General features: G+C 42.4%; 1 protein-coding gene across 1 annotated transcript in view; it reads left to right on the top strand.

The window, feature by feature from the left end:
• The window catches only part of arhgap39 (Rho GTPase activating protein 39), a 70,165-nt gene that overhangs the window by 43,265 nt on the left and 14,632 nt on the right, over positions 1-12,268 (top strand). Inside the window, exons 2-3 of the mRNA XM_034531566.1 lie at positions 448-870; positions 9,937-11,221. Coding sequence (XP_034387457.1) covers positions 448-870; positions 9,937-11,221 — 1,708 coding nt within the window. The remainder of the gene's footprint in view (positions 1-447; positions 871-9,936; positions 11,222-12,268) is intronic.

The following is a 12,268-nucleotide window of genomic DNA, read 5'->3' as shown; positions in this document are numbered from 1 at the left end:
ATAAATATAATTAATATTATTATTATAATTTCTTTATACTTTTTTTGTTTAGTTTTTTTTGTGGCTCAAGGTGGGTGGGGCCAGGCCCTGTGGCCCTCTATTGGCCAGCCGCCACTGGTTTATTTTTAGAATATAGTGCAAGTAAAAAAAAGTGAACTTCTTTGTTTTCACTTATTATGACCCCTGATCATAATAATGAACTACACTTAATGAACAGTTTGAGCTCTAGCACACTTAATGCATGAAGATATAATTCATAATGTAAATGTGAATGAATTTGGCTCCATGGTTTTAGAAGGCATTGCTAATAGTAACTAATGATCTGTAGCGTGAACGTGACGATATCTGTTGCTGATTTGTGGGAAATGCAGATAAAAAAATCTATAACTACAATGGATGTCTTCCAGATGGTATTTAAATTGAAAACAGTGACCTGTCACCCTGCAGGTTGGAGTGGGTGGAGATCATCGAGCCGCGCACACGGGAGCGCATGTACGCCAACCTGCTGACGGGCGAGTGCGTGTGGGACCCCCCGCAGGGCGTCTGCATCAAGCGGACCGGCGACAACCAGTGGTGGGAGCTGTTCGACCCAAACACCTCGCGCTTCTACTACTACAACGCCTCCACCCAGCGCACGGTGTGGCACCGGCCCCAGGCCTGTGACATCATCCCCCTGGCCAAGCTGCAGACCCTGAAGCAGCACACCGACACCGCCAACCCCCGACTTGCGGGCGGAGGGGGGGGAGGGGGGAGGGCGTCGGCGGAGAACAGCCCGGGACGCAACAGCGGGGTCAGCCGCGAGGGGAGCACCTCCTCCTCCCTCGACCAGGAGCTGTCTGAGAAACAGGGTGGCAGGGACGAGGCAGACAGGTGAGCCGAAACCCAACCAAGTCTTTATTTTAGAGCTCACGAGTCTTAACATGAAAGGGGAACTTTTCTGACACAACGAGGTGTATTTACTTATGAAAAGAGTTGTTTTGTGGCTTTAATAAATTGCCTCTAGATAATTTTCTGTAGGGACCAGGTTTTAAAAACAAGAAGGGATGTAATAAAAGGATCTCTTTATCTCTGGGTCTTCAACATCTATTTTGAGTTATGTATGTTTGTGCTCTTCACATCATTGCATTGTCTGGTGCTGAAGCAGAATTCCTGCAACACACTGATGCTGTCTTTGCAACCGCGTCTTCAGTTTGCAAATATCCCGTCTGGTTCCTTAACAAACAACAACTCTGGAGCAATGTGTCCTCACGGTTCTTATGATATCTGTGTTTGTTTCCTATTAAAACCAGCAACAAGTGTGATTTCCCGCTTGTTACATGCTTACAGTCTTTTCAAAACCACATTCACAGGAAACAACTCAGTTAACTTAGGCAACACAACTACTTATTTAAGTTCAGGAAAAGATGGTTAAGTACTTCGTTAGGTTTAATAAAGATGATGAAATACTTTGTTAGGTTTAATAAAGATGGTAACATACTTAGTTAGGTTTAATAAAGATAATGACATACTTAGTTAGGTTTAATAAAAATTATGAAATAATTGGTTAGCTTTAATAAAAGATGGTAAAATACTTAGTTAGGTTTAATAAAGATGATGAAATACTTAGTTATGTTTAATAAAGATGATGAAATACTTAGTTATGTTTAATAAAAATCATGAAATACTTTGTTAGGCTTAATAAAAGATGGTAAAATACTTAGTTAGGTTTAATAAAGATGATGAAATACTTAGTTAGGTTTAATAAAATACAAAACTCAATCCAAGACTGCACTGACCTTTCCATATTCAAATCACAAATCAAAACCTGTTAATGTGTGATTGTGTGCTCTATGTTCTTAGTTTTTTTATTTATTGTTTTTATTGTAATTTTAGTTATTTTTATTGTATAGTTTTTAGGAAGTTTTAAATATGTTATGTAAAGTTTCTTTGAGTACCTTGAAAAGCGCTATATAAATTAAATGCATTATTATTATTATTATTATTATTATCATTATTATTATATAATACTTAGTTAGGTTTAATAAAGAATATGAAATAGTTAGGTTTGATAAAAGATGATGAAATACTTAGTTATGTTTAATAAAAGAGGATTAGATACTTAGTTAGGTTTAATAAAGATGATGAAATCTGGAATGGAATCTCCCTAATGGGGCCCCCTTACTAGCCGGCATCGACGTGCGGTGCCGGTCAAACACAAACAAACTAAATGAAAAAATGAAGCGAACATATCACTCTGGGCACACGAAACGAAAAAAAAAACAAGAAGAGGATGAAAAGAAAAAACGTGACAGTGGCAAGTGGGAATGTGGAAGCTATGTGTGTTACATTATGAACAAGTAGTGCTGCCAGCCAGCCGGCTACTTTATCCCAAACGTCATCCACCAGGCACCAAATAAGTTTACTGCACATGAGCCTCTTGAGCCCGGGTGCAAATCAAAACATTTGTAACAGATAAGCTTCATACGAACACTGATCACAAACAAATATAGCCATCAAATTAAACAGCAGAACCTGGGCTACAAGAATATATAAGCTCCAAACACTAACTAAATGAATTACCAAATATCAAAATGCATATCGCAGAATTTCGTCAACCGATTGGTGCATTTTGGTGGCTAACGCTACGTAGCATTATGCTACACAATGAAACAGCGTCGCATAAGACAGCAGACACTCCGCAGATTCCGTGTAAAGTAAATTCAGCCATTTTCTTCTAAACACATTCATAGCCACACAATAAGTTAGTCCTTTGCTGCCAACGCCAATGATATTTTCTCCCAGAATAAAGCATTTGTTGTCAAATGTTAAAACTGATACCAGCATCAAATCAATTCTGCTGTCAGTTTAGTCTGTCTAAACTGGTGCTAATTTGTATTTGGAATTATGTTTTTGTCCCATGGTCCTTCTTGCCTAGGGCCCCCAGGGGGTCTAGAGACGCCCCTGACCAGGGAGCAAACCTCCTTTGCCTCACTGTCTTCTTCTTCAGTGGGGCTATCGAGTCTAGTGTCATTCTCAGTGAGCCTGTAGCACTATCGACCAGATGATCAATCTGGCATGGTGAAATACTAAGTCCGGTTTAATACAAGATGGTAAAATATTTAGTCCGGTTTAATAAAAGATGGTAAAATACTTAGTCCGGTTTAATATAAGATGGTGAAATACTTTGTCCGGTTTAATATAAGATGCATTTCCTAGCCTCATACACTAATCCTAACCATCACAGCTGAATGCTTCCCCCTGACCCTTACCTTAACCACTTTTACCCTAACACCTTGTACACTAACACCTGTTACCCTAACACTCGTAACCCTAACACCCGTTACTCTAACATCTTTTGCCCTCAGCTCCTTTACCCTAACTCTCTTTACCCGCAGCCTCTTTAACCTAACTGTCTTTACCCTAACCCCCTGTACCCTAACACCCTTTGCCCTAAGCTCCTTTACCCTAACCCTCTTTACCTTAACCCCTTTTACTTTAACCCTCTTTACCTTAACCCCCTTTACCCTAACCCTAATTCTAACCTGAACATTAAACCAAGTCTCAATCCTCAAACAGGCCTTTGAAGTTCTGCTCCAAAATGAGGACGGGCCAACATGTCACTCTCTGCAGGTCTAAAGCTCAAATTGGTCCTCACAAAGATAGCTGTACAAGCAAGCACACACAAACAAACACACACACACACACACACACACACACACACACACACACACACACACACACACGCCGAGAGAGTAGTACATACAGTGTGTGAGCACCCTAGCTGTTACAGCCAGTTATTCACATTGTGTCCAGTCAGTAAGGAGAAAAGCTCTTAAGAAACACTCACAGACTCAATGCAGCTCAGTGAGAACACATTGTTAGTTGTATTGACAATCCTAATGAATGAACTGCTGACAGCTGTGAGATGCTGCTGTGTTCATACAACCTGATAAAGGGTTCATACTCTGGGAGCATGAATGTGTTTGGTAAATGGAATGTTGGAGAACAGAAAGCGTAGGTTATATCAAATAATTTCATCGGCTAAATATTTAGCTGATGGCAACAAAGTGGATGCCACACCTGATTTCAGAACAAAACCACTCAGAGCGAGATGCACAACAACAAACAGACCGGATCAAGCTAAAGGTAAAGAAAAATGTATCTGTGCAGGTTGTTTCCATAATGTTGTCAGAAGCTTCTAATAACAGTCTTTACCTGTTGGAGGCCAACACAAGCCCTTTTAGTGGACGTACGTAAGTTGCCATCACATTGCAGCTCTTTTAGTGGCTGCCGGCTGCAACGTTGTCCTCTTGCTTGTCCCCATTAGTCACTGAGACACAAAAACATGAGAATAATGTCGAGGTAAAAAAAATACCGAAGGTATTTGAGTAGCTGCTGATGCAAACCCAACTTTTCCTGCTTCTGCTTCATAATAAAAGCTTTCCACTGATAAACAACTCAGAGGCTTTATTTAAGAAGAAGAAAGAAGAAATTGGTCTACGTGTCAATATTTTGACTTTTAGGCTCTATTTGGTCAGCGGGTCAGTTGTAAATATTTCAGGGAGGAAGAAGACACATCCACAATAGTGAAATGGTGATTATATACAGTATATATATATATATATATATATATACTGTATATAATCACCAGTCAATCACCTTTATATATATATATATATATATATATATATATATATATATATATATAAATATATATATACATATACACACACACATTTTCGTCCCTCCGCCTTTTCACACATGCCGTGGCAATGCCGGAACAGACGGGGAAAAAGGGCGGCACCATCCAGCAGATGCCGACCACTATAAAACCGTATGGAAGAAGGAGTGGATGATAGGGGCAGGGTGTTTGTTATTGTCTTCAGTAACATGAAGCTGTAGTTCTTCGGCAAGCAAAACTGGTGTAAACGGTAAACAAGTCGCAGATTCAAATATGGCCAATCAAGGCCTCCGCTGAATGAGTCACAGGATAAGCTGATGACTGTGTTGGTCACTGTTTCCAAAAATATTGGAAGAATAAAAAAATGATCCCCAAAACATTGTGCTCTGTGAGGTAACTCCCCCATTGGCTTAATCATTGGGTTAATCAATATCTAATCAATGAGGCTAAAATGCACATTGAGCTTGATGTAAAAATGTACATACAAATCTGAATTGTAGTTGTCACCTCCCCTTCGTGCACAAAGTCTTTACCTGCCTCCTCTGTGGCTATTACTGTAAACGAGAATTATTCATGGATGGTCCAAGAAACTCTTTGATGCTGCATGTGTGTGTGTGTGTGTGTGTGGTGAGAGGCCTGGTGGCACAGCTGCAGACTGTCAGTCCAGATGGCTTTGGAGATCTGCTCTCACACATTCCTTATTGGATCTGGTTGTATGTGAAGTGTCTACCAAGTCTTTCAGTCTCCCTCTCTTACACACACACACACACACACACACACACACACACACACACACACACACACACACACACACACACACACACAGAGCAGCGGTGGGCAACGAGCCGGTGGAGTAACCATATGGTCTGGACTGCGTGTAAACCTCATACACACAAACCCTATTTCATTCATTCTTTTTTTAATCTGTTTTGGTCTCAGAAACGTCTCCAACATTCTGACGTTCAGACACAAACTCACTTTCCCACATGCGGTTTGGTCTCGTGCAGCATTATGCATCTTCTCATCACTCCTTTTGTTGTGATTATTATTCAGCGGTCTACCAACGCCATGCTATGTCCTGTAATTAATAGTCGAGTTTGTTGTTCATTATTGATTAATGCATACATTTTAAACATGTATACAAATTGTGTCAATGTTATGATTGTATAAATCGATGATTGTTCTGCTGATTCATCAACTAATGATTTTAACACCGCTGAGAGGGAATTTGAAAAGACCCCCACTGGATGCTCCTAACTCAGACTTGAGTTAAAATGCACAGCAGAACACGGGCTGCTGTCTCCGTCGCCAGCTGTATTTGTTACCGCAGGTTGTGTGTTGTGGAATTAATTTTTAAGGATGTGTGTTGCATACATACACCGTAAAACTAGATGTTTGCCCTCCTGTTCTCCGTTTAAATACAGCAGAATGCAGTTCATTTGGTTCCATGTGCATTTTGTTTTTGTTGTTTCTGTTGTTAAAGAGTGTGATCTTTTATTGTATAAATAATAATATTATATTATATATTATATATATATTATATATATTATATTTTATATAAATACTACGTTAACCAGCTGCTGAGCTGTAGATAAATGATTATTTTACGCAACTGTACTGTCACGACATCATCTGACCAAAATCAACAAAAATACAAGCTACTTACAGCAGCTGTGTTGTTATTGATGTTTAACATGATGACATGGAAGTACAGCCACAACGCATCAGTTCCCTGTAGGGCTGGCTGAGGGCTGGGTATTGGTCTAAAAATGACCATGCCAGTTCCAGTACCAGTACCCTTAAAGATGTACTGTTACCGGTTCAATCAGGAGAGACTAGTCATATGAAGAAAGGATAATGTTTATTGTTAACAGATGATATGAAATGATGAAGTCTCAGAGTCTTTGGTGTTGGACTGGAGATTTGTAATTGAGGGCCGACTGCCCCGATCAGCAACGAGATAGACCCCCACGTGGAGTCCAGACCTGGTGGTGCCAGACCTGGTGATGAGTTGATGAATCTGATGAACCTGATGAAGACTGAACTTGCGCTATTGAATTGAATTGAATTGAATATTGCTTCACTAGAGTACATCTTTGGATACCCATCATGTAAACAGAAGCCCTATGAGTGTCTCACAAGCTAGCTAACCGCTACGGCGGCGTGTTTTAAACACACACTATTCAGACATGATCCATTTGGATTTGTACATCTTTAAAGGAAATATTTTTTTACCTGGTAGGGTATAGGTTTTGGTTTTGCTAGACTACTTTTCATAAGCATGACGACTAAAGTTCATGTCCTCACTGATTCATAAATAATTTGATTGTAAGGGAATATTGATTCTGGCTTGTCATTGGAATTAAAGCATTTTTACCAACACATTTAACAACAGATTCTAACCTTCTTCCACATGAACTGAGCTATGGACCAAAGGCTTTGAAAATGATTAGAACACAGTTTCTCTTTAGAAAGGTACATCAGGTTGTTCTCATTCACCGTTCATAGCTACACCTACAAAAAGCAATGCTGTGTAACTTGTGTGTGTGTGTGTATATATATATATATATATATATATATATATATATATATATATATATATATATATATCCCACAAAAGAGCGCCATCGCCCTATAGGTTTGGCGTTTGGCAGTGGAGGTGAAGGTGAAGGTGGCTCGTCTCGGAGACCAGCTGTTTTGTCCTGTAACAACTGAAGTTGTTTTAATTTGTTTTATACCAATGGCACAATCAACATGCACACACCGAGTACCTTGGTACCTCAGTGAAATGTCACTGAGACATATAATCTAGTTCCTCTGTGAAGAAAAGTGAGACGAAGAGGAAGACTCTGCAGGTTGAGACGGTCTGGAAGAAGGCCTGGAATGAGTGTATCGATTCAAAGGTCAAATGATGGTGAATAATTAATGATAAGTAGGGATAAGCAGGGTAAGAACAACACTCGCTGTGTAGTAATGAGTAGGAGGCGGAGAGAGAAAAGGTTGACAGATGAAAGAACAGAGGAATGGATGGACGCATGATGGATGCCAGCACAGCCCCATAATGCTTAATCCAGCCCTCTTTGTTTCCCTCCCTCTCTCACAAGCACACAAACACTCTCACTGCTACCAATTGAGCACCCGCCCCGGGGATCAGTATTCGCAAACGAAGGGGCGGCCAAATGCCGCAATCGATGTCACACTTCTGTCCCTCGCGCCCACTTCATTTCTTGTTCCAGCGTCCCACACCGCTCCCCCTCCTCCTCCTCCTCCTCTTCCGAGCTGTTGTCTGGCAAACAATGCCAGGGTATGGTCTGCCTGTGAGAGGAGCCACTGAGTGAATGTAAACTAATGAACTAGATAGAATATCTACATATGTTATTTATATATATATAATATTCAAATTAATTTGCCCAAGTTGCAATATGACTCTAACTATTAAAAGGAAAAACAACATTTTCAAATCAGTTGTCATTTACATGTTTTAATACGTATAACTACAGCCAAAGAGAAAATGACCATTTGTAAAAAACAGTCTTATGTGTGACTTCGTACAAAGCCGTCGAACGCAGGTTACCCATCTACAGATGCTCAAAGTCTGTATTTGAACAGATGACTTGTAGAATCTGATGATTGTCTGGGCTTTAAGTGGCCATGTGTGTGGAATGAGTCTATTTCATGAATGAATGATCTGAGATCAGTCCCTCATCTCACTAGCTACACAGCGGATGTGATAAGTTCATTTTGTTGCCTTTTAGTCTTGTATGTCTCGTACGCTGTGTTGGTTCAACCTTCTCTGCTGATGGGAAAACTTCCGTTTGGTTTAGTTTTTGTTTGGTTGTATGTTTAATAATCAATGTGCGCTTGACTTCTAACTTCGCTGCCCTCTCGGCCGGATTGCCATCGCAAAGGGGATTTTATCTCAATGGATTTCAACTGGTTAAATACAATCATGCAATCAGTTGAACACATGTGGATAAAAGAGCATACTTTTGAATAGTCTCTCCTTAAAGACATTCATGTTGCACTCGACAAGTGGCAGAAGTAGCTGTGAAGAAGGAAAAAAGAGCAAATGAGAGAGAGCGCTTTAGTTTAGTTTATTAACTGGATCCCCGTTAGCTGATGCCTTAGCGGCCGCTAATCTTACATGACGTGAAACAAACAGTTAAAAATAGTACAAACATAATAATAAAATATAATAAAATAATATAATAAATAAAATAAATAAAGTGCAGTCGAGGACTGGGATGTATATTGTGCAGTACATCAGTCATTTATACAAAGAAAGATTAAATGACTACAAAAGTGATGGAAACTGTCAAGTTGATGCCCCAAGGTGCGCCTTTAATTGATTTTTAAATGATAAATTATTACCTGTATGAGACATATGTTGAGTGAGTAAATTCCAAGCAGTAATTGCACTAAAAATAACTACATTTGAGGAGGTTTTACTTCGGGTAGGAGGTATCAAGTGACCTAAACTAGCGTTCCTTGTGTGATGGTTATGTCTGTTACATGTATATTGTAACTGATTGAAGAAATATTGATTAAATATTACCTTTCTGAAAAACATGAGAAGGCTATAGTGAAGTTTAGTTTCCACTGAGAACCATGACAGGCGAGAGTGCAGTATTAGTTCTCGTTGAACATTGGAGTGCTCATCTTGAACCAGTTGTAGTTTATTCATGTCCTTCTTAGCAGCTGCTGACCATATGAACAGACATTATAGCAGGTGACAAAAGACCAAGGACTGTAACACCTGACAAACAATAGAGAGTTAAATAAGCAAAGCACTTTCTGGTCATAGCTATGCCCCTCCCCATTTTAGTGGCAATGCCGTCAATGTGCTCCGACCACGACAACTGTTCGTCCAACACTAACCCAGTAGTGTAGAACCCTTCACACCAATCACTGTGTAGAGTGAGCCTGATTGTTGGATTATGATTTGAAAACCTTTTTTAAATCATGTGGCATTTGATAAGCCTTTAAACTCATGGATTCTGGACCCAAATTGGACGTCCTGGATCAAACGTCACTGTCCACATCTTTGCAGACTCTTGCGTTTTGTTTTTTAATGCAGTCTAGATGTCAGATTACTAGTAATTATGCATAACCTGACTAGAACAACATGATATTCTGCCAAAAAGTTGAAGTAGATTATTATTACAGTTGGCACAAAGGATATGATAATAAAATAGCTTATTTAAAGTATTTCCAGCTCCTGTGGTGTCTTTATCAGTGCGCCCCCTGATCCCTGATCTTCTGTCCTCTCCTCTCAGGACTTCTCCCTTCAGGTGGAACACGGGTACTAAGGAGCGAATGCTGATCAAGGTGACGGACAGAGAGCCCAGCTTCTTGGCCCACCAGGGCAATGGTTATTCCCCCTGCGACCCCCCCACCCCCGGTCCTCCCTCTGGAGGGGGCACCGCCTCACGAACCCGCCGTTCCTCTGGAGGGAACCCCCCGACGGAACCCGCCGGCTCGCCCGTACTCTATGCTGACCGCCGTCAGTCCCCCTTCCTGAAGCGGGCCGAGCTGGGCGGCACTGGCACCCACCGCCGTTCCTCAGCCGACTCCCAGCCCCCCTCGCCCCGCTACGGCTATGAACCCCCGCTATATGAGGAGCCGCCGTCAGAGTATCAGCCCCCACCCATCTATGAGGAGCCGCCCACTGACATGCACCTCTCCGACTCATTCTACGGCACCGGCAAGTCACCTGCTCGCAAGTCTTCAGCCCCCCTCTATCACTCCCCCAAGCAGAGCCAGTCGCCCTACGGCCAGCTGGTTTTGACCCGGCAGAAGTGTCCAGAAAAGACCCAGAGTCTAGAGTACAGTCCTGTGGGAAAGGAGTACGTCAAGCAGCTGGTGTATGTGGAGCAATCGTCTTCCAGCCCTCGCTTCAAGACCGCCGACCGTCTGCTGCGCTACGGCACTACAGGGGGCTTTGGTGGCTCGTATGGGGGATCTTATACTCTGCAGCACAGCCAGTCTTTGATCAGGGACCCCCGCCTATTGCTGGACTACAGTGGGGAGGGTGGAGAGGGAGGCCAGAGGTTGCTTTACGAGGACTCCATATCCTGGACGTCCAGTCAGACCCACTCCCTCTCCTCTTCCTCCACCGGCGGTCCTGGGGCTTTCTCCCCCGGGGGTAACCGCAAACGCAAGAGCCGCAAGCCGTCCCTCCCACAGGAGCTGGCACGCTGCGGGGGGCCAGAGGGGGAGCTTGTGGGCACGGCGTCCGAGGCGATGCTGGCCCAGGCGAGGCTGGCGTGGGAGGCCCAGCAGGTGATGAAACAGAGGAGCAGTTGGGACTCAGGGCAGGGCGGCGGGGTGGGGGCCCAGGGCTCCAAAGATGGCTACGAGAGTGACGGGGCGCTGCCCCTGCCGCTGCCGGGACCGGTGGTGAGGGCGTTCAGTGAGGACGAGGCGCTGGCGCAGAGCGTCGGCCACCACTGGAAACGCAGCACCTTCGATCGGCTGGGCTTCCCCCAGGCCCTGCTGGAGAAAAGCCTCTCCGTTCAGACCAACCTGGCCTCCCCCGAGCCTTACCTCCACCCCTCACAGGTACTGCTGCATGCTGGGAGTCTATGCCCACATTAATGAGTATAGCTAAATTACAACTTGGGTCTTATTTTGGTCATTATTCCTTTTCTCTGGTTGTGTTTCTTGCCTCAAATTTGTTGTGGTGATGTCTCCATGTTACCAGATCCAAGCAATTACTTTGATCATATTAAAAACTACCAAAATAAGACCCAACTTTTGACAAACAAGAGTTATCATTCAATACCCATCAGTTTATTATGAAGTGATTCTCAGCTCTCTGACTACTTAGTCTCAACAAGACAACAAGTCTCAGGTTAGGAACCAGACTTTCCTTATGAAAAATAAAGGATTTTTGGAGATCCAGTATGTTATTGTCAATGCACTGAAACACCCAAACATACACACACACACACACACACACACACACTAGCAGTGCGTTACTAGTCAGGTCTGATATTGTGCCGTGTTACACCACCACCCCGGTGAAAACTCATGGATGTTTCATGTAATGCTGCTGAGCCTTTGATTGACTTATGTAACAGTCAAACTGCCGCCTGTGGCACCACACACACACATACACACACATATATATATACACCTAGAATAGTAAAACAAAGAATGTGCAAATGTGTTTATTGAACCTGTTATTACAACGTTATAATGATATGCCTCCATCCGGTGAACAAAGAAAATGTTGTTCTTTCATGCAGCTCATCTTTGTATGCACATCATGCCATAATACATACAGCACTGGAAATGCTTCACAATCCTTTTATACCATGTGAGCTCCATCAGCAAACGTAAATGTAGACGCTCAAACTTAAAGTGAGCCGTGGAAAAGGAAACCTGAACATTGACATTTCCACGACAACTGGACAAAGTCATGAGCTCATCTGATACAGTCATAGAAATAGAATAGGAGTGAAACGGATTTGGAACTGTTTTCCATTTCACTGGTACGAGTAAGAGACTAATGGCTTGCTAGTTAGCTCGATAGCTTGTCCTTCTCCGGGATGACAGGGAGTGAGCAGAGACCATCCACTACCGCTAACCACCAGCTCATGTTCT

This window comes from Cyclopterus lumpus, chromosome 4 (genome assembly GCF_009769545.1).
Source record: "Cyclopterus lumpus isolate fCycLum1 chromosome 4, fCycLum1.pri, whole genome shotgun sequence".
NCBI classification, from domain to species: Eukaryota; Metazoa; Chordata; class Actinopteri; order Perciformes; family Cyclopteridae; genus Cyclopterus; species Cyclopterus lumpus.
Note: the sequence above shows the minus strand (reverse complement) of the source record. Positions and strands in the feature narration are given on the sequence as shown.